The sequence below is a fragment of the Tenrec ecaudatus genome, chromosome 3 (assembly GCF_050624435.1).
Source record: "Tenrec ecaudatus isolate mTenEca1 chromosome 3, mTenEca1.hap1, whole genome shotgun sequence".
Lineage (NCBI taxonomy): Eukaryota > Metazoa > Chordata > Mammalia > Afrosoricida > Tenrecidae > Tenrec > Tenrec ecaudatus.
The window spans coordinates 200,929,991-200,952,111 of record NC_134532.1 but is presented as its reverse complement, the minus strand read 5'-3'; the positions used below and the strand labels follow the sequence as shown (position 1 = coordinate 200,952,111).

The 22,121-nt window shown below is 42.9% G+C and overlaps 1 protein-coding gene across 1 annotated transcript in view; it reads left to right on the top strand.

The window, feature by feature from the left end:
• The window catches only part of LOC142442498 (cytosolic beta-glucosidase), a 145,122-nt gene that overhangs the window by 28,909 nt on the left and 94,092 nt on the right, over nt 1-22,121 (top strand). The window contains exon 2 of the mRNA XM_075543593.1: nt 4,643-4,870. Within this exon, the coding sequence (XP_075399708.1) occupies nt 4,643-4,870 (228 nt within the window). The remainder of the gene's footprint in view (nt 1-4,642; nt 4,871-22,121) is intronic.

The following is a 22,121-nucleotide window of genomic DNA, read 5'->3' as shown; positions in this document are numbered from 1 at the left end:
TCCAGGCTTCGCATGCCTATGAGGGGATTGAAAATACTATGGCTTATGTCGGGCACATCCCAACACTTTGAAGATTAGTGACATCGTTGCTCTTTCGCAGTTTAAAGAGGTGAGTCTTTTGTAGGAGATTTTCCCAGTGATATATATTGTTTGATTCTTCCACCGCTTCTTCCATGACCATTGATTGTGGACCTAAGCCCAATAAAACCCTTGACAATTTCCATCTTATCTTCATTTACAATGAGATTGGTTATTCCATTGCTGAAGACTTTTATTTTCTTATATTATCCATACTGAAGTTTGTAGTCTTTGATCTTAATCAGAAAGTGCTTGAATGCATTTTTGCTTTTAGAAAGCAAGGATATCTACAGATCTCAGGCCGTTAATGCGTCTTGCTCCAATCCCCACGTTGCATTTGTCTTCATGTTGTGCAATTTCTCTAAGTATTTGCTCAGCATACAGATGAAATAAATTTGATGAAAGGATACAACCTCCAGATACACTTTCCCTGATTTTAAAACATGGCAAATCCCCTTGTTTTGTTCAAAAACCAGTGACTTCTTGGTCTTTGTACGAGTTCCACATGAGCACAATTAAGTGTTCTGGAACTGCCATTATTTATAATAGCACCCACAGTTTGTCATTTTTTGCATAGTGAAAGGTCTTCCCATAGTCCATACCATACCGATAAACATCTATCTGGTGTTCTCTACTTCCCAATCCATCTCACATCAGCAACGAGGACCCTCTTCCACGTCCTCTCCTGAGTTTAACTTGAATATCTGGCCCTTCCTTGTGGCTATAGTGTGACAATGACTTTGAGTAGCTTAAAAGAAAGGTTTATTTCTGTGAAATATTAATAATACTGTTCTATGATTGCCGTATTCTGTTGGAGTACTTGTCTTTCAAGTGGGCACAAGCATAGGCACCTTTCAATCACTTGGCCAGGTAGCTGTTAGAAGTACTCCAGTAATGCATCCATTGCTGGAAACATCTTAATTTGTGTCTTAATTCAGTAAGCCTGTTTTTTGTTTTTTTTTTGGCTAATGCCTCAATGCAGCTTGAACTTCTTCCTTCTTAACTCTCAGGTTTTTATTCTATTCCACCTCCTGAAGTGGTGGAATGCTTTTTGGGAAAGCGACTCTATTTCTTCTATCTTATTTTGATGCCATCTGCATAGAATCTGCATAGAATCCTTCATTATTGCCATCTAAGGTTTGGATTACCACCCCCTCCTACACCCCCCAGGACTTTCCACCTTGTGCTTTCTTTTCACATAGTCAGTGAAACTAGTCCCAAATGTCTTTGTAACTTCCATTGTAATCATCTCCTTTGCCAACTTGGGCTGATCTCTGAAAATTTCTCTTCAGCTGTTTCACTTCTTTGTTCTTTTATTTCCTTTAGCTATGTTATGTTTAAGAGCAAGTTGCAGCGTCTTTTCTGACATTCATGTTGGTCTTCTCTTTTCCCCCTGTCATTTCAATGTCCTTTTGGCTTCTCTGTGTGCAATGCCTTTGAAGCCAGCACCCAAGTGTCTTCTCATGGTCCTTAGTGTGCCATGCACCAAGTCTATTCTTGTGGTGCTCTCTCAGTCCAGGTGGTATACACTTAAGGTGTGAGTTTGACTCTCATGGACTTGTTTTAATTTCCTTCAGCTTTACCATGGACTTGCATAGGAGTAATGGATGGTCTGCTCCACAGTTGGCCCCTGGCCTTGTTGTGACTGATGATATTGAGTGTCTCTGTGGTCTCTTCCCACAGAAGTTGTCAGTTTGATTTCTGTGTCTTCCATCCAGTGAGGCTCAGCAGAATTATCTAGTCCACCCAGGGAGGTATATATAGCCACTGTTCAAATTTTTGGAAAAAGGTCATTAATCTTGCCAGTCTCTGGCACTATCCTTCTCACCACCACCCAGTTTTTCAATGACCAATCTCTGCACTTTCCAACATTCATCATCCAGTCATCAGAATTATCAAGGCAACTTTATCGCATGATGATAAATTTTAGATTGCCGAAGTTGGTGACACTTCTGCATTTATTCATCCTTCTTATTAATGGTTGATGCAAGACTGATCTTCCTTTTTGATGTATGCTTATCAACCTATCACTGACAACATGGTACTCCAAGGTTTTCTTGAAAATGTTTTTTTATGACCAAGAATGTAATACTTTCACATTTCATCCTCATATGATTGCCTGATTCACAACGACGGAGACCTATTCACTGTAGCTCACTCTTGCCTAGGATCTTCATCTTTTTGTGTTCCTTTTCATTTTTATGAATTCCTGTTTTCCTAGATTCATACTTTATAGATTCCATGTTTCCCTTACTATTGGATGTTTGCAGCTGCTCTGTTCTTATTTTGAGTCATGCACCATCCTCAAATGGTGATCCTGAAAACTCTGCTGAAGTCACATCAATAAGATCCACTTTACTTTGAGGAGGTAGCTCTTCTTTGGTCTTAGTTTTAGTACTTTCTGATCTGAGACGCTCATCTTCTAGTATTGTATCACACAATGTTCTGTTGCTGTCTGTAAGAGCTTCACTGGCTGTCTTGAGAATTAGATTGCCAGACCCTTCTTCCTACTCAGAGTCCTGGTTACTGTGTGATTTAGACATTGGGCTGCTAACCAGAAGGTCAGTGGTTCAAACCTACTAGCCCCTTTGTAAGACAACAATGAGGTTGTTTTCTCCTATATAGATTTACAGTTATGGAAACGCTATAATGAATTGCTCTGGTTTCAAGTCAGCTTGATGGGACTGCGTTGGAGTTCTTCCTAGTCTGTCTTAGTATACAAGCTCCACTAAAACCTAACCTACTCCGGGCCACCCTGTTAATGTTTGAAATACCAATGACATAGCTTCTAGCATTGCAGCAACATGTAAGTCACATTAATTACTTGAAAATGGCCATGGAGGTAGTATTTAAACACAGAAATTGAGAAGTACTACAAGTGAGTGCTTGGCTCATTATTTTATTTGTAAACCAATCCTTAGGTTTGTAAACTTATTTCGCCTACTACCCCTTAAAAAATTACTCAGCACTTCTCTGTCAATAGAAAACTTTTATACTATGACCCTTAATCCAGGTAAATGTTCATATGTTCATACCTGCTTTTGCATCAATGCCCTTCCCCCACTGGATCATTCTAGTCCATTCCTCCAAGGTTGGTTTCGTCCATTTTGGGGGAAACTGGTCTTTTCCTAAGGAAGTGATGTGGACCTCCTGAGAATCTTTTGCTGTTAGGTGCCACAGAGTTAGTTTCGCCCCCTAGCTGGGAAGCTTAGCTCAGTCAACTTGATGTAAAATCTTAACTGTCACACCAGCATTCTCTTCCACCTGACTCCGCTAAACCTTACATATACATTTGACTTGAGAACGATTATGATGCATAAAACTATTTGCTTCTATCATACAAGACCCCATCAATAGTTGTGTGTATTCTGTACATCTATTGAGCATCCTACCTCGATATCAGCAATTTTTTTTTAATCATTTGTCAGATTTCCCCTTTCTACCAGTAATTCCTATCTCTCTAGGCCCCCTCTGATAAGCTCCTATCACATGCTGCCTTTTTGTTGGCTTAGAAGCCATACCTAAGCCTGTTACAACAGTGCACATAAGATGAGTCTGTCTACGAGGACTTAAAAAGACTTGCTTGTAATTGCTTGAGTCAACTTGACTCTGGTTAAGAACTTTGAGAGTGTTATGTCAATTTTCAACCATATAAAAAGGGTTGTTGTGAGTAATACCAAAAAAGAGCCCCCCATGTTCCTCTCACCCAGTTTAAGAAGCAAAACATAGAGATACCACCAAAGGTACCTTTGTACCACTTGCAGGCTCAATTTCTCCCGCTTTTTCCCCAGAGGTACCCAGGAGCTTACATGTACAATTTTTCAAGCATGTTTTATCCTTTACCCTCATGTACATTTCTCTTGTTGTTAGTTGTGATCAAGTGGGCTCCAAATTCATGGAGATCCCCTGCCCAACAGTATGAAAACCACTGCCCAGATGTACAGCACCCCCACCCCATCCATCATGCCTGCTATTCTTGGGGTCGTCATGAGCTGAGGACAGCTCATGGCCGCATCTGTTGAGTGAAAACAGGTCTGAGTGAATTTAGCATGCCAATGTCGTATCAACACCTAGTGTTCTTCCAAAAATAATTGACTGGACCGTCTTAGGCTCCACTGTCAGAGAAGAGGAGGGTGAGGTTCAAGTGTAGAGGGGCAGAGATAAGATCCCCAGACATCCTCCCACACAACACGGACATGACATGTTGTCAGATATAACCCAGAGAGTGCTGTTCACAAGGAGCTGTTGTTTCCCATTTAGAAATTCATAAGCTGGGGCCTGCCTCTGTTTACCAGGAGGGGATTTCAGATAATGATCCATGCCAGCCTGCTCTGCACCGCACTGCGCAGTAATTTTTCATTTGCCACCAGTCAGCTTCAGGGATCAAGGACGGCTGAACACATAAGCCACTCATGCATGCTCTTTTAAAAGGCATATTTTAAAAGTTATAAATACGGTACATTGAGTTAATGAGGTATGTTTTTTTGGCGACAAATATTTACATTCCACATATGCTTCTCTGGATGTCAAGAGTGTAACTGTTTCATTTTCTTCTTTCTCTCAGGAGGCTGGGATGCAGATGGAAAAGGCCCTAGTGTCTGGGACACATTCACCCATCAGGGAGGAGAGAGAGTTTTCAAGAACCAGACTGGCGATGTGGCTTGTGGCAGCTACACTCTGTGGGAGGAAGATTTGAAATGTATCAAGCAGCTTGGCTTGACTCATTACCGCTTCTCTCTTTCCTGGTCACGTCTGTTACCTGATGGGACGACAGGTTTCATCAACCAGAAAGGCAAGTGTTTCTTAAAAATAGAAGGTTGCAGCTTTAATTCAAGGTTATTGCTGCAGACTGGCATAATTAATCCAGTGTGCTATTCGGCAGTGTAGCTTTGAAGTGGATAGTTTTTAGAGTGATTACAGGATATACTTTTTTTTAAAGAAAGAAATTGCATTGAGTTTCTGAATAATCTTCTGGCTTTCCTTGGATGTTGAGATCTTCATGAGGGTGGTGTGTGGGACTGTGGTGGAGTAAGTGTTTTATTTACCTAAGATAGTATCTTCATGTTGATATAAGGTAAATCTCCAATGGTTGTTATATTCCATTATTTTCAGTTGTATAAAGCTGGGATGAGTTTTGAAAAACCCTACAGAACCTGAGATGATTGATTCTGATCATTTCTGATGGAGCTGAGCTCATGGAGAAGGCCATCTAACACAGTGGTTTGCCTGAGCATCCTGGAATTTCACTTACTTAGGAATTAGTGTTTGGCTTGTGTTAGTATAGGTTATCTAGAGAAGCAAAACCAGTGACACATATGCATATGTATATTAAGGAGATTTATATCAAGAAATGGCTCACCTAGTTATAGAATGTGTACATCCAGGTTGGTTTAAGTCTGTGGTACAGATGATAAGCTGAAGACATCTCCACACTCCTATAGCTGGAGGGGCTGGTAAACCAGGAAGCAGGAAGCCCACAGTCTGGTGGATGCAAAGTTGCATGGATCCAAGTTTGTCAATCTGTTGATGGTTCTCAGGAAGAGCAGGCAATATGGTAAGAAGTCAATAAGTCCGATACTAGATTAAGATCCAGTAGAAGTGAATCTTTGCCAAAATGTTGAAAAAAGATTAAGCAACACCCCAGATTAGTTTTTCTTCCAATGGAAACAAACCTGTCCCCTAATCAAGAGAACTTTATTCTACCATAGCTGCTAGCTGTCTACAAAGTTGATTATGTCAGCTCCCATTCTAGAGTAATTTCCTTGTATCAGATCCCATCATAGAGGATTACTGCCAAACTACTTGCTACACAAGACCTCTTCAGAATATTGAAAAGCAAGGATGTTACTTTGAGTAATAAGGTGCGTCTGAACCAGGCCACAGTTTTCTTCTTTGCATCATATGCATGTGAAAATTAGACATTGAATCAGGAAGACATAGAAGAATTGATGAATTTGAATTTCGGTGCTTAATAAGAATACTGAAGGTGCCTTGGACTACTAATAAGACAGACAGATCTATCTTGGAAGAAGTATGGCCAAAATGCTCTGTAGAGGCAAGAATGGCAAGACTTCATCTTACATACTTTGGACATGTTGTGAGGCAAGACCAGTCCCTGGAGAAGGATGTTATGTGTGGTAAAGTGAAGGGGCAGTGAGAAAGAGGAAGGCTCACACGGAGATGGATTGACACAGTGGCTGCAACAATAGGACGAAGCAATTGTGAGGATGGTGTAGGATCGTGCCCTGCTTCATTCTGTTGTACATAAGGTCACTATGGGTCAGAACCAAGTCAATGGTACCTAACAACAACAACAACAACAACAACAACAACAAGGAACTCTAGTTCAGCCAAGTTGACACAAATCTAAGGCTCATAGCCACTAACCAAAGGTTAACAGAGTGTACCCAGAGATACCTCAGACTAAAGGCCTGATCTACTCCCCCAAACCAGCCACTGACAATTGTATGAGAGCAGAGTTCTGCCATGACACGCATGGGGTCACTGTGAGTTGGAGTGGTTGATGCCAGTTGGTTTGTTACGTCAGTTAGGATTTGGTTACATCTCCCTTGGGCATCCTTGGACCTCATTTACCCCAAGAAGAACACGCTACTATAATAGTGCCTACTTCAGAAGGTTGGTGGGAGATTAGGTCAAATCAATTTTGTTAAGTATTTGAAATTTAATAAGCATTCAGTAAGTTTTAACTATTACTGTTATTATCTACCTTGTAATTGAAAGACTACAGACACATTGAGTTACAGCTACTGATGAGGCATTTGCACACATTTTCTCTAATCCTCCTCTTCAGCCAAGAAGCCATTGTGATCAGGTGTCACAGAGTTGCATGTCCAAGTCCACACCATGTGGTTAATGATGGGACTGGACTTTAAATCTAAGATCTGTCTAATTCCTTTGAAGCAACATGAGTCAGCAAACTGATCAATATCAGGCCTGCTGTGTGTGTTTGTAAATAAATCTTTATTGGATTACAGTCAGGTACATCCATTTACACACTATTTACCACATTTTCTCTGTTAAAGTGGCCAAGATGAGAACATAGGACCCACACATCACCAAATATTTACCGATTGGCCCCTAAAAGGAAGTATTTCTTTATCCTGTACCCCAATTTAAAACCATCAGCTAGCCACGTGCTGCCAAGCAACTCCTGACTCATGGCTTCCCCATGTGCTGTAGGGTAGAACTAGACTCCAAAGTTTTTCAAGACTGCAACCTTTCAGGAACAAATGGACAGACCTTTCTTCCTAAGTCCATTTGAGTGGGCTTGAACTGCCAATCTTTCATTTAGTAATTTGAACACTTAATCATTTGCATCGTCCAGGAACTCCTTAGGACAACCTCATGACCTCTGCATAAGGAACATTTATCACTACTTTGTCCTGAAAAGAGTTTTATAGTATTGATGCAGGTGGGCTTAGAATTGGGCAAACAAGGGTCTAAGGCACCACAGCATGTAAGAAGTGCTCAGTCTAAGGGTCTCCCTTGGACAGGAAGGCTCCGCCTAAAATTGCAGGCATTTGCTTGCCTCATCCTAAGCTCCAATCAAGAGAATTCATAGTAGCAAAGAGGTTCTCTTTGAGTAACTGCCTATTGAGTGAAAACAGCTTGGGCTTACAATGACTAGATGGGCCCCTGCATGTCTACCATTCATCCTAAGGTAGGATGCTGTGAAATGTGCACACAAAACACAGGTTCCCATGCAGCACTTGACCTGAGCATAATGTCCCCAGAATAGGGAGAGTAAAAGGCTAGCAGCCTAATTATTTGACTATAAAGGCATCATTTCATGACTAATTGCTATTGGTTGACGGTCTACTTCCTCCCCACCCCCACCTTCACCCCATACTTATGTGCTTTATTAGGGCAGTAAAAAGCTATGTGAGACTTTGGCTCACATATTCCTTGTTCACTGTGCTTTTTTTTTTTTTTTTACTGATTTCTGAGTGTCAGGTGAAGGTTTATAGAGCTGATCATCAGTTTGATATTCAACAGGCAATACACATTGTCTTTCAACTCATCCATTTGAATCACTTCAATGTACTCTCAAATATCCCACTCCCTTTCCTGGTTTCCTATCTCCATTCTTCCTTCCTTCCTAACCCTCTGAACATTGTTCTTGGGCGAATGCTGCCACTGTGATCTTAAAGGGTGCAAGGGTGCATTCTGTTCCAGACCTGAAGGGGTCATAGTCTTGGGAATCTTACTAGTTTTGAATGTCTACTTCTGGGCCTTAGTGTCCAGTTTCAAGCTTTGACTTCAAAGAGGGGTGAGTGTTGTTCAATTTTTAAAAAGTGCACTCCTGATTTTCCAGGACCCCAATCTCACGTCGGTAGGTACCCTCTTCTTTCTCTGGTACCACCATATCCCAGGTCTAATAATCGGGCGTAATGTAGAGCTCTTCCTTTTGTGCTTCCCACATTTCATTGGCTGTCAAATATAATTCATTGTACTTATGCCTCTTCTACTTCCCTGTCCTTTACCACCCTCTCTGGCCTTGCCCTAGTTTGGGTGTTCATCATTCTCACCAAAGATTTTTGATACACCCTTGACAGGTTGACCTACTTCCTCTCTCTCCTTCAATGCTTTCAACAAAGTGCTGCCGGAGCAGGTTTCCCATGTTTGGTTGGAGTCATGTTGGCTTGGCTTATCTCTTGCTAAAACAAAGCAATATAAAAAAGGATGCTGTTCCGTCTTAAGGTCTCTGCATTGCTCAGCTGTAGCCACAGAGTGAGCTCAGATTCATTTCCCTTACTGTTCCTTTTTCTTGCTGGTCACAGGATTCTCAGTTCCTGCTTGCAAAATGGCTCACCTTTTAAACCCTGGTAAAACTGACCAAACTCTTCGATTAGAGTTTTACATACCCATTTTGCACCGTCTTACCCAATCATTTGGTGGGAGTTGCAGAGATTATGGATTGAAAAGCCATATTAAGTAATTTTACTTCCCCCCATCATGACATTATATAGCATTCCTAGAACATATTACATTGTTACTGCTATACATTACCTGCTACCTTGAGTTTAATTCAGGTCTAAAGACCTCTGCTGAATGTTTATTATGTGTTAGGGACTATGAGTTATGCACAGCTCTATATATGACTCCCTCGTTGGCTTTCTCATTTAATGGACTAAAACTCCTGCCTTTTAACACCCATCAGTTCCTCATACTTGAGGTAGCTTGCATGTTTCTATGATACTGAAAGCTATGCCCCTAGTATTTCGCTTATCAGCAGGGTAATGCATAGTGGACTGATTTCAGCAGAGCTTCAGGGCTAAGGCAGGCTAGAGAGAAAAGTCTGGTCTATTTCTGGACAGGAATCAAAGAAAACCTATGGATCCTAACTGAACGCTGTCTGGTGTAGTGCTGAAAGATGGCCCCCTTAGCTAGGAAGGCACTCAAAATGCACAGTAGGCGCAGCAGTGGATTCAGGCATTCCAATGACCAACGACTGGCAATTTGCTCTGTTATACATGGCCCCACAAGTCAGAGCTGACTCAATGGCAACTAGCAACGACAACACCATCAGTGCTGCCTTGCTCAGCCCTGTATTCTACTCCAGTTCAATGCAAGGAGAAACTCGGCTGACATTTAATTACGTTACTAGCGATCTTAAAAATCACTCTACAAATAAGAACAGTTGTCTTTTATTGAGCATGTGGTATGTGTAGTTCCTTGTGCCAAATATCGGACCTATCGCGTGTTGATGTGGGAGCCCTGGGACTGAGGGGCTTCTCTAAACGGAAGGGAAAATGTAACCTGGCATAGAGCTTGACATGCATTTTCCAAGAACACTTCTTTAAAAGCCTAATTTAACCTAGGTTTGCTTGATATCAAAGACCTAGCACCTAGTGTAGTGTTTATTTACAACCTGCCAAATCTCTTACTCTGGCTGTCTTACTGTTGCCCTAGGAGTAAAATAACATGAAGACACTACATTGCTAGAACACGTTCTGTCATTTTATCCCATGGTTCTAGGAGGGAGGGAGGAGTCCTGGCGGTGTAGTGGTTCTGCAATGAGCTATGATCTGCATGGCTGACAGTTCGAAACCATGAGCAGTTCCTCAGGAAACAGACTGGGCTTTCTATTCCTGTAAACAGTTACAGGGAGGTCCCTATGTGTCAGTATTGGCTAAAAGGCCGTTGGGGTTCTTTTTGTGTTTTCTAAAAGGGAAGGGCTTTTGCAAAGTTTCCAGTTGGATGGTCAACAACAGAGAGCAAGCAAGCACAGAAACGCTCACCAGTGCATGACACCACCACAACCACGAGTTGCCTTTAATTTGCTTCCAAGTCTGGGATGTCAGGGTAAAACTGTGCTCGACGGGTTTTTTAATGACTGATTTTTGGGGCATAGGTCACCTGGTCACCCTACCAAGTTGCCCCGAGGTAGATTTGAACCTTCAACCTCTCAGCTAGTGGTTGAGAATGTTCTATGTTTGCTTCACCCAATGATTCCCAAACATTCACAGCACCCTTTCTGTAATTCTTGTACCCTAAAGGCTCTGTATACCTAAACTTTCTCTTTCTCTCTCTCTCTCTCTCTCTCTCTCTCTCTCTCTCTCTCTCTCTCTCTCTCTCTGTGTCTGTCTTTTGGAAATTTAATTCAAAAACTAACTTGGCAGCCAGAGCTGTACTGACTTGATGTTAAAAAATTCTTTATAATTTCACCTGGGCAAGAATTGATATATTTTTCTGCAGAAATATCCCTATCTCTGGTTAATGGATGCTGACCTAGACTCACTGGAGTGTTAGTTTATGACACATACTTTATGTAACTATTCTAAAATGCAAAAATTCAGAACATATCTGGCCTCAACATTTTCATCTCAGGGATTATGAACCTGTGCCACCAAACTTCGCCAAAGCAACCAGAGACAAACAGAAGGCCATGATGGCATTCTGCAGGTCAGAGACCCAAGAGAAGGAGGCCAGAAATGGGGATGGAGGAGAGGGAAGGGTGGTGGGATTGGAGTCCCTGGAACCATTTGAAAAAGGGAGGGCATTGCTTGTGTACATCACACCTGTGCACAGCTCACGAGCACTGGGTACTAACTGTTCATGTTTGGCCACAGGTTTTGTAAACCCCACCACACCGGGTGCTGAGGGGTTAATGCCCACTTATGATGAGCCTTCCCTGGGTGGCAGACTAGGTCTAGGCTCTGTGGGGTTTTCTATGGCCTGTGCTCCTTCAGAAGTCGATTACCAGGGCTTTTGTCTGGGTGTGTCTCTGGGTGAATTTGAATCTCCAACCTTTGTTTAGGAGTGGAGTGTGCCACCATTTATCCCACCCAGGGACTCCCTGTAAAGCATAGCTGATTAATAGTGTGGAATTTTCCGGAACCAGAGGCCACGGAGGGGCTTCCAGGAGGCAGAATTTCAACCAGCAGTTGCTTTTCCTTGTGCAATGGTCTGTGGAAGCCATTGGAATTGTTTTCAACTCAGAAAGGCCATCATTGCTTTTTTTCTCTTTTAAACAGTTTCTCAAAAAGGAATTAGAAACCCCTGCCACTATCTTTTCCAAAGAACTCCTTTGAGTGTGTGTGGTGGATGACCTATTTTATAGCTTGATTATAAGACATTTGGAAACTTGTAAAATCCTATGTTCTCAAAATGGAAGAATATTTTACCAAATGGAGTCGTTAGAATAGCCGTTCTCTTTCAAATGTCAAGTTTTCCAAGTTTAACAAGAAGAGATTGAGCTCGCCATGGAAATTGCGTACTTCTGCAGTTCTCTGCTGGTCTGGTGCATTGGAATATTGGCCACAAATGTACCCTTCAGGTGATTAGGAGGAGATCCAAGTATTGGAAACAAATGTAAGGAAAGAAATATTTGTACAGGACTTTTCGTTTCTTTCTTTTTCACTTTATTGCTTAGACTCTGAGTGGTATTAAGATATTGTTAAATGTATGCATTGTATGAACATGTATGAATCTTGGATCCTCTTGGGCTGAATCATGGCTATTTTCTCTTCCCAGAACCTGCAAAACCCAAACCGAACCAAGCTCACTGCCTCTGAGTTGATTCTGACTCATCAGGATCCTATAGGATAGGGTAGAACTGCCCCTGTGGGTTTCCAGGACTGTAACTCTTTAGGGGAGTAGACAGCCTCGTCTTTCTTCTGAGGAGCATACTGGTGGTTTCCAACTGCTGACCTTGAAGTTAGCAGTGCAATGTGTAACCACAATACCAACAGGGCTCTACTAAAGCTTGGCTTTGGGAGATGGGCCTGATGGAGACACAGGGCCCTTCGAGGAAGGAGTTGGGGGAGTCAGAGTCAGAGTGAAAAGATCTAAGGATTGAAGCAGCTACAGAGAGAAGAGCACCTGCTACCCTCCCAGCTTCAAAGACAGAAGAAGGACCGCGAGCCACTGGGATGCTCTCCCCAACAACACAATTGTCGTGAGGTGCCGCCGAGTCTATTCTGACTCATAGCCATCCTCTGCACAACACAATGAAACGCTGCCTGGTTTGTGCCATCTTCACCAATGTTTCTATGCTCGAGAGCAGTGCAGCAGACCCGGTGTTAGTCTGTCTTCTGCAGGGCCTTCCTCTCCTTCACCGCCCGTCTATTCTAGCAAACATGTTGCCCTTCTCCACCGATCTGTCTTGGAAGAAGTAGGGCCAAGGTGCTCCTTAGGCAACACTGCTGGGGAAACTTAGTCATGGGCAGCCTTTCGAAGCTGGAACTGGCCAGGCACCCGAGCCTCCCCTAGAGCCTCCAGAAAGAATGTAGCCAAGATGCCATTTGCTGTTAACCCAATGAGAACCAGCCCCCCTCCCTCTGTGATCCAGACTTTAAGAAACTAAATTGGTGTTTGTGTAGGCCTCTGAGGTTGTGGTAGTTTGTTATGCTGGCAATGGTATGTGTGTATTTGAGTTTGGTGTGTGTGGATAGATAGATAGATAGATAGATATAGAGATAGATAGATATGATAGATAGATAGATATGATAGAGATGGATAGATAGATATGATAGAGATAGATAGATAGATAGATAATATTTACTTCAATAAATGAGCTCACACAATTATCAGGGTTGACAAGCCCCAGATCTGCAGTTTCGATAGCAGCCTCCCATTCCAGAATCCTTTGGGTAGGTGATGGAAAGAGTGCAAAGCAGAGAAAGAGAGTGAGTGTTGCCAAAATACTGGTTTATCATCTGGAGGCATATGAATACACCTTAAAAACCCTCCCCTTTCAGCTGATTGGTTGATTATACTGTATGACATTGTCTTGTGGAAGGCAATCACCATACATCCCCTTAGATTACATTATGAAACAGCCACTACTGTTTAGCAGAACCACTAGGAAGCCCACCCTAGCCAAACTTCCATGAAAAATTAACCATCACAGCATCCCTTCCTTAGCAGCATAACTGCTATGATATCATTATTACATGTGAGCTTCGGCAGGTGCCTTCTTGTCTCAGGGATGTTTGGTACTTAGTTTCTGTGAGGCTGAATAGCGCTGTCAGGTAGTTTTGGTGAATAGGATGGCCATTTTGAAAAACGCTCATGCCAGAGAGTCGGTTTTGATTCATAGTGACCCTTTAGGACAGAGAACTGCCCCTGTGGGCTTCCAAGGTCACTATTCTCTGTAGAAGCAGAAAGCCTCATCTTTCTCCTGCAGAGCTGCTGGTGAGTTAGAATCACTAATTTTGTGGGCTTCTACCAATCTTACAGACGAGGCTAAATAACCCTCTGATAATTTGTTCCCATTAAATACAACGCTCATGATGTGGCTTTATGAACAACCCCATTTTGCAGGTAAGGAAACTTGGGCATTGGGGGACCAGGTTGCTTGCTCACATGTCTGACTCAGGAGCTCTTTTCTTACAAACGCCTCACTCCACTGCCTCCTGGAAAGGCATACATCAGTGAATAAACTTTACAAACCAGAAGTCAGGGCTCACTTCTGAGATGTTAAAAATTCTTTACACAAAGTTCTATTTCTCTTACTGGACTGAGGAGCAGGAATCAAGGTCCAATTGAAAATCTACTTTCAAGCAAATCGAGGAAAGGACTAGGAGGCACAAGACATTTATAGAGGTATCAATATAGGCATGGATACAGATACATGTAATTATATTAATATATAATGATAGGTCTAAGTACATAGACCATATGTGGAAGAAGCACAACAGCCTGTGTGATCATGAGGTGTTGACAGAATCATGAATCAGGCATCAGAAGACCTAAAACAAACAATCATATTGATGTGAACGAGGGGGGGTCAGAGAGGAGAACCAAGCCCATCTGTAGACAATTGACATCCCCTCACAGAAGGGTCACAAGGAAGGGGCGAGCCAGCTGGTGTGAAGTATGGCACTGACGAAACACACAACATTCCTCTAGTTCTTTAATGCTTCCTCCTCCGCACTATCCTGACCCCAGTTCTACCTTAAAAATCTGGCTAAACCAGAGCATGTACACTGGTACAGATAAGCGCTCTCAACACATGGAATCCAGGACGGATAAACATCACAGGAACAATAATAGAACCAGTGATACCATGAGGATAGGGAGAAGGTGATGGGGACAAGGGGAGAAAGGGAGAACCGGTTACAATGATCGGGGGGAGGGGGTGCCGAAAAACAGAAACGTGGGTGAAGCAAGGTAACAGCTGGTGTAAGATATTAAAATAGTAATAATTTATAATTTATCAAGGGCCACAAGGGTAGCAGTGGTGGTGGTAGGGGGTGGGGTGGGTTGGTAGGTGGTAGAGGAGCTGATATCAAGGACCCAAGTAGAAAGAAAATGTTTTGAAAAGGGTGATGGCAACATATTCACAAATGTGCTTAATAAAATTGGTGTATGGATTGTTATCAGAGCTGTAAGAGCCCCCAGTAAAATGACTTATAAAAAAGAAAGAAAATTTACCTTCAAAGAAATAGAGGATTATCATGTTATCTGAATTACACTGTTTGGGCATTATCAGTGATTGTGTCATATCTAATGATGCTAATAAGTCATTGATTCCACTGAAAAGAAAAGAAACGAACAAACAAACAAAAATCCCAAAGCAAAAAAGCCCACAGAACCACAAAACTGCAATGGACTATGATTGCGAATTAATTTATTTTAAAATTTATTTTGAGGGTTGCTATGAGATAGAATTGACTCAATGGCAGTGAGTTTTATTTTTTAATTTTAAAGAGTGACAATGTTTCTTGTTCAGAAATATTAGAAAATACAAGGAACTGTGAATCACAGTGGGGACAGCTCAGTCTTCCCAGTGTGGCGGCTCTAGTGTGAGTTTAAATGTGGCAGTGCTATTTAAGACATTGTGACTGTCAGTATGGTGCTGGGTGAGGTGAACTTTCTTAACATGGCCCTTCTATCCAGGTCTCTGTAAATCCCATCAAATGATTGGGTGGGACTGTGCTAATTGAATGTGTCCCCTGTGTACAAGAGAGGCCCATCTCAGAAGCAGAGGGAGAGAGTCCCTAGGACCACCCAGGAAGAGGATCCATCAGCAGAGAATGTTTGAAATCCCTGCCGGAAGTGGTCATGCCACACTGAGACCAGGGCCGAAGCAAGAAGATCATGAAACAGAGTAGAGAAACAGTGTTGACATTAGGAGATGGGGTAGAGAATCAGGCAGGCTTCCTGGTCCACAGAGGCAGAAGCTGAAGGACCGTATGGCTGGGAGACTCAGGAAAGAGAGAAAGAGTTGACTGTTGGCTAAGGAAAGACATTTGCTTTGCATGAAAGACTGTATCCTCGGTATCTCCTGATTCTGGCTTTTGGTAACCTGTTAGCTTCTCTAGAACCATGACTGTACTCCCATAATTGTAAGTATTGTTTGTGAATTTTGTGTGGCAATTCCCATGGATTAATAAACCCAGCAGAAGAGTGTTGTGGGAGGAATGGTTGGTGTCAGAATAAGGTAAAGAAAATAAGAAAATGTAGAAGAAGGAGGAGGAGGAGGAAAGAGGATGCAGGAGGAGGAGGAAGAAGAAGAAGAAGAAAAAGCATCAGCAGAACAGGAAGAAATATAGAGGCTGGAGGAATGTCTGATCTCTTCTCTGTGGCCTTGACCTTGGGCAGATGTGGCAGCGATGGATTCTTCTTCTGCTGAAGCCAGAAGAGGTCAGATATGACCTCTGAACCCTTTCACAGGTACTCACACTCAGTTAATCTAAATTTCCTCCTATGGTCTAGGGAAGAAATAATGCCCACCTCTTAGGGTTTGGAATCCTTGTTTGGTCCAAACAGATAAAGATTGGTCCTTTGAATCTACCTAGACAACATCAGAAGCAAGGCCTGGCTGAACACTCCTGGAAGATCACAGCCACAGACATCCCTGTGCAGCACAGTTCTGCCTTGACACATGAGACGCCATGAGTTGCAATGGACTCAATGGCAGCTCTTCTACCCACCCCACCCCCAACTTAGTGCCAGGGTTAAACAAGATGGGTGGCATTTGGTGCAGAGTGTACGAGTTCAGCAAAGCAAAGCTGACATTGGTTTTACCTTGAAGCTGCACCTTCCTCTGAGATTGTGAATATACAAATAAACAATGGGAAGACCATAAATAGCAATAAGTGTTTGAACCCAGCAGAACCAGGACTTGTTCAGTGCCTTCCAACCTTTGTAGTTTCTGCCTTGCTTCCTTCCAGCTGAAGATTCCTCAGGGAAGCCAAATAGCCTCCTCAAACCAATAGGATGCTTCGCTTCTAATGAGCCTGCCTCCTGCTTCCCCAGGCTGACAGCTTCCAATCAGGACCTACCTGGAGCCTTCGCTCTGGTCCAACGTAACACTTTCTCCATTCCTAGGCTTGCTTTGTGTATCTGCCAAATGCAAGTGGTAGTGTGGGACTTGGTGTGGAGCACTGAAAAAAAATGAGCCGTGTTCACACTTAAGTCGTGTGCACAGGTCTTTCCACATCTCATTTGATCTTTTGCTCAATTGTTTCCTTTTTCGCTCTTCCTGGATGACTGTTTTCTCCTTGCCTCATGTATGTAATTCATACGCATCTTTTAAGTATCAGCTTAGATTCACTAATAGTAACAATAGCAATAATAATTATGAGCATGATAGCTAAATGTGTACTGAGACCTTACCATATGCCAAGAAGTGTTCCAAATAGATTCCATTTATTGCCTCATTAATTGTTTATAATAATTCAGGGAAGTAGAATTCTATTGTTACCCTCATGTGACATGAGGAGCAGGGAATTTGGAGAAAGACCTATATACCTGAGTATAAGCCGACTGGACTATCAGCCGAGGCACCTAATTTTACCACCAAAACTGCATCAAAATGTGCTGAAAAAAGTCTGCTTATACACAAGTATGTACAGTAAGTAGTTTACCAAAGGTCATTCATGGAGTGGAGGACGTTGGGTTAGGAATTCAGGTAGCAGGGAACCATAGCCCACTCTTGAAGCCATTGTGCTACATTGTTTTCAGAATATTTTCTAAAGTGTCCCTAAGTTTGGGGTAAGCACTTCTTATCATACGCTTCCATAGGACTCTACATTTCTGTATTATAATCATTTATCTGTAGTCCCCACTAAAATTTAAACTCCTTGAGGGCAAACCAGTATATATCTTGTTCATATTTGCATATCCAACATATCGTATATTCTAAATAAATATGCATTTAATGAATGAATAATGGAATGAATGAAATACATCCCCAAATCTAAATGATATATATGTATATATATTAAATAGGAGGATAAAAAAATTTAATAAAAAGGGAAACGTGTTGTTCTTGTAGGCGAATGTTCAATAGGAAATGATTCTCTATCTGAATAGGCAATCTGGGGTTGTGCAAACCCCCTCTCTGTGGCTGCCTGCTAAATGGAAGTTGGGAGGTTCGAGTCTGACCAGTCATGTTTGGGAAGAAAAGTCTAGTGATTGACTTCCCAAAGATCGGCAACCTTGGAAAATCCTGTTGAGCACAATTGCTATATGCTGTCATCCGTAGGACTGCCATCATGTGGAGTCAACATGATGGTGACTGATGCTCAGGAAACAGCATCTCCAACAGGACAGCTACTGTCTTCCCTACTCTTAGACATAAAGTCTCGTGATGGACCTAGCATCTGTTTGGCCTTCTTTCCTGTGGCAAAGCATCTCCAAGTTAAGAATATTCTTCTTTCCTCTGCAGTTATCCTAGAGCACTCTCTTACCCATAGACCTGTGAGGACCAGCTGATCACCGGGGGCAGCTTATATTGCCCTGGACTATGTTAAAATTGTAGAACAAATCCCCACCCATGTATCTCTTACTTTCCATACTGCTGGCTAGCTGCCCTTGTAGCCCACTTTCAAAGACTGATGCTGAGAGCGCTCTTCCCCAGTCTGCTGAGGCAGTCATCTGATTCAATTCCTGTACTTTAAATTTAATAGAGTCGAGACCTATTCATTTATTCTACAGATATTTTCTATCCAGATTCTGGAACTTGTCTAGAATTCTGGAATTCAGAGGTGAAATAGATAGGCAATAGGTCAGTTTATAAAGAGCTTGTATACCAGGGGGGCTAAGAGACAAGAACAAACAAACAAACAAACAAACAAACAAATAAAACAAGTGGACAAGAAAATATGTTTTCACTAAGTGTCCAAATAACCCCAAATTATGTGATAATTAACAACTTGCCCGGAAGTTTTAGAGCATGCACCTTTAATGCTGTCACCACACTCCGATCTCAGTGCTGAATCAGTTGTTGTTAGAGCTCTTCATGTTTCTTCCTAGGCTTAAATTGATGTTATCTGTTGTTATTTGTGGCTGTCAAGTTGGCTTTGGCTCACGGGGACATTATATAGAACAGAATGAAACATTGCCAAGCCTGTGCGACCTTGATCACACTGGCACACTTGAGCCAGGGTCCTTAACCCTTAGACCCCCTGCTGAGAATGGACATTTTCACCCCCAGATATACTCGGTCAGAATCTATATTTTAGCAAGTTTCCCAGATACAGATATACATAAGAATCACCGGAGGGCCTATAAGAATCATCCTGGAACCTTGTTGAAATGTACTAAGAGGCTGATTCAGTATATCTGGGAGTAAAACTAGGAATTCTCAGCAAAGAGAGTGTGATAGGCCAGGTTGACTAGAGAAACAAATCGAGTGACACTCATGTAAGTGTAAGAAAGAGCTTTATATCAGGAAGTAAGTATATATCAGGAAAACTCTCCAGGCCAGTCCAACACCAGTGCATAAATCTGACACTAGTCCATAAGTCCCCTTCAGACTCACGCAGCCACATAGAAGGTGCAGAAGGCAGGAATATCACAGGCTGGTGGGTGCAGACTCCTGTGGATCCAAGGTCAGTGGAATCTGGCAGGGCTCAGGCAGCTCTCAGGGTCAGTCACAGAGAGTTCCAGCAAGCAGGAAGGCAAAGGGGGAAAGGGAGAAGGGCATTCTCAGGGTCTTCCATATGAGAAGGCCACACCCCCAAGTCTCCCACCATTACATTCTCGTACAGTCCTTGGTTGACATAAAGCATTTCTTACCACACAGAAAAACAAGGCTGAATGGTTTCAAAGTCATGGTTTGAATCCGTTGCAGCTGTTGGGTCACTCCATCTCTTGGCAGGTTTTCCTCATTAAAATTTTTTTTAATTTAATAAATCTTTTTATTGGGGCTAATACAACTCTCATCACAATCCACAGATACGTCAATTGAGTAAAGCACCCTTATACATTTGTTGCCCTCGTCATTCTCAAAATTCACCTTCCACTTGGGTTCCTAGAATCAGCTCATTTTCTTTTTTTCCTTTCCCCTCCTTTCCCGCTCCCCCCTCCCCCTTGCACCTCTATAAATTATTATTTTATCTTATCTTACACTGCCCGGCATTTCCCCTCACCCACCTTCCCATTGCCCATCCCCCAAGAAGAGGTTACACATAGATCCTCAAGATCGGTTCTCCCTTTCTACACCCCCTTTCCTCCTGGTGTCGCCACTCTCACTGCTGGTACTGAGGGGTTCATCCATCCTACATTCCCTGTGTCTCCAGATCCCTACTGCACTGCTGTGCATCCTCTGGTCTAACCAGGTCCGCAAGGTAGAATTGGGATCATGATAATTGGGAGGGGAGGAAGCGTTCAAGAGCTAGAGGAAGGTTTTGAGTTTCATTGTTGGTACATTGAACCCTGAGTGACTCATCTCCCTTCCACTACCCCTCTGCAAGGGATGTCCAGCTGTCTACAGATGGGCATTGGGTCCCCATCACGCACTCCCCCTTATTCACGGTGATGTGATTCCCCCCCCCCACCCCCGCGCCTTTGTTGTTTGAGACCTGGTCCCCTCTGCCCTTCACGATCACACATGTTGGTGTGCTGCTTCTGTGTGGGCTTTGTTGCTTCTGGGCTAGATGGCCGCTTTTTTACTTTCAAGCCTTTAAGTTCCCGGACACTATATCTCTCAATAGCCAGGCACAATCAGCCTTGTTCACCACACTTACTTATGCACACATTTGTCTTCCGCGTTTATGTGAGGAAGGTGATCACACAATGATGGTTTTTGTTCCTTGGTGTCTGCTATCTGGTCCTTTCAACACCTTGTATTCACTTAGGCTATATGCTTCTTCTCTGTGGCCTTTGTTGCTTCCAAGCTACATTGCCGCTTGTTTGCCTTCAAGCCTTTAAGACCCCAGACACTATATCTTTTTGATAGCCGGACACCATCAGCTTTCTTAACCACATTTGCTTATACACATGTCTTTCTTCAGTGATCATGTCGGGAAGGTGAGTATCATAGAATGACCGTTTAGCTGGGCAAGGTGCTATTGTATTGAGGAAGTGTGCGTGAGGAGGCTCAATGTCCACCTGCTACCCTACTACTGAACCTAAATATATGTACATAGGTCTATTTTCCCCATATTCATAAATATATTTACATATATACATGTTTGTATTTAGGCTTCTATGTATGCCCTTTGCTTCCTACTCCTTTCCTCTATTTCCCTATGCTTTCTTCCTGTCCCACTACCATGTTCAGCCTTCATTCTGGTTTCAGTAATTCCTCTCAGTTACCTTGCCCTTGGTCACTCCCTACCAGTCCTCCCACCCCCTCCCTCCACTGGTTTTGAATCATTCGTTCCCTTGTCCCTGGGTTGGCCAACACCTACTCCCTTTCCCTACCTCCCACACTCTCATGTCCCTCCGGGACCATTGGTCCTGTTATTTTCTTCTCACATTGTTTGTCCAGCCTATCTTATCTAGGTGGACCTGCTGATATAGTAACATGTGCATACATTTGCAGGTGGCTTTGACAGCACCCAAGTGGCACATAAGAACATGGCTTCGACAGCAGCAACACTGACACGCTGATAGGCAAAAAAGCATTAACATACAAAATTTAAAAGGTGGGGAAAAAAAGAAAAGACAAAACAAAACAAAAAGACAGCAAAAAATGGAAAGAAAAAAATTCTGTTAGTAGTTCGAGGTCTGTTTGTTGGCCTTTAGGAGTGTTTTCCGGATGAGTCATGTGGGGTGCCATGTCCTGGCCCCAAAGTCCATCCTTTATACTCCCTCGGGATCTCATTGCTCTGCTCCCCCCACTGCTCCATTGCACGCCCCCAGTGTTTGCCTCAGTGTGGTGGGTTCAGCTCAGTCGCACATCCCCCATTGTGTCTCAAGTGCTGTCCCATGTAGGACCATGGGTCGGTGCAGGATGTTGCATCTCACAGTGTGGTCAGCTGTATTGTCCTCTCTGTACGATGGGCCCTTTGAGCCGGGCTATCATCCCCTGAGCTTGGTGGGCCCAGGTATACTCCACTCGGTCCTTCCTCCTTCTTTGTTTCAGCTTCCTTCTGGGTGTGGTGTGGTGGGTCAGTTCCTTTCCCAAACCAGACAATCTATTTTCATTTTCTGTGGTACTTCCTTCGATTGTGGGGGTCGGGCTAATTCTAGATTGGGCCAGCATATGGTCCAGTCTCTTTGTGTAATGCTCCGTACTTTACACCTTGTTTGGTGTGTCATGGTGGGGTCCGTATGCATGTTCCAGTTCTGTGGGGACACAACCAATACGCTTCCCCAGGTTTTTCTCATTTTCTTAGACC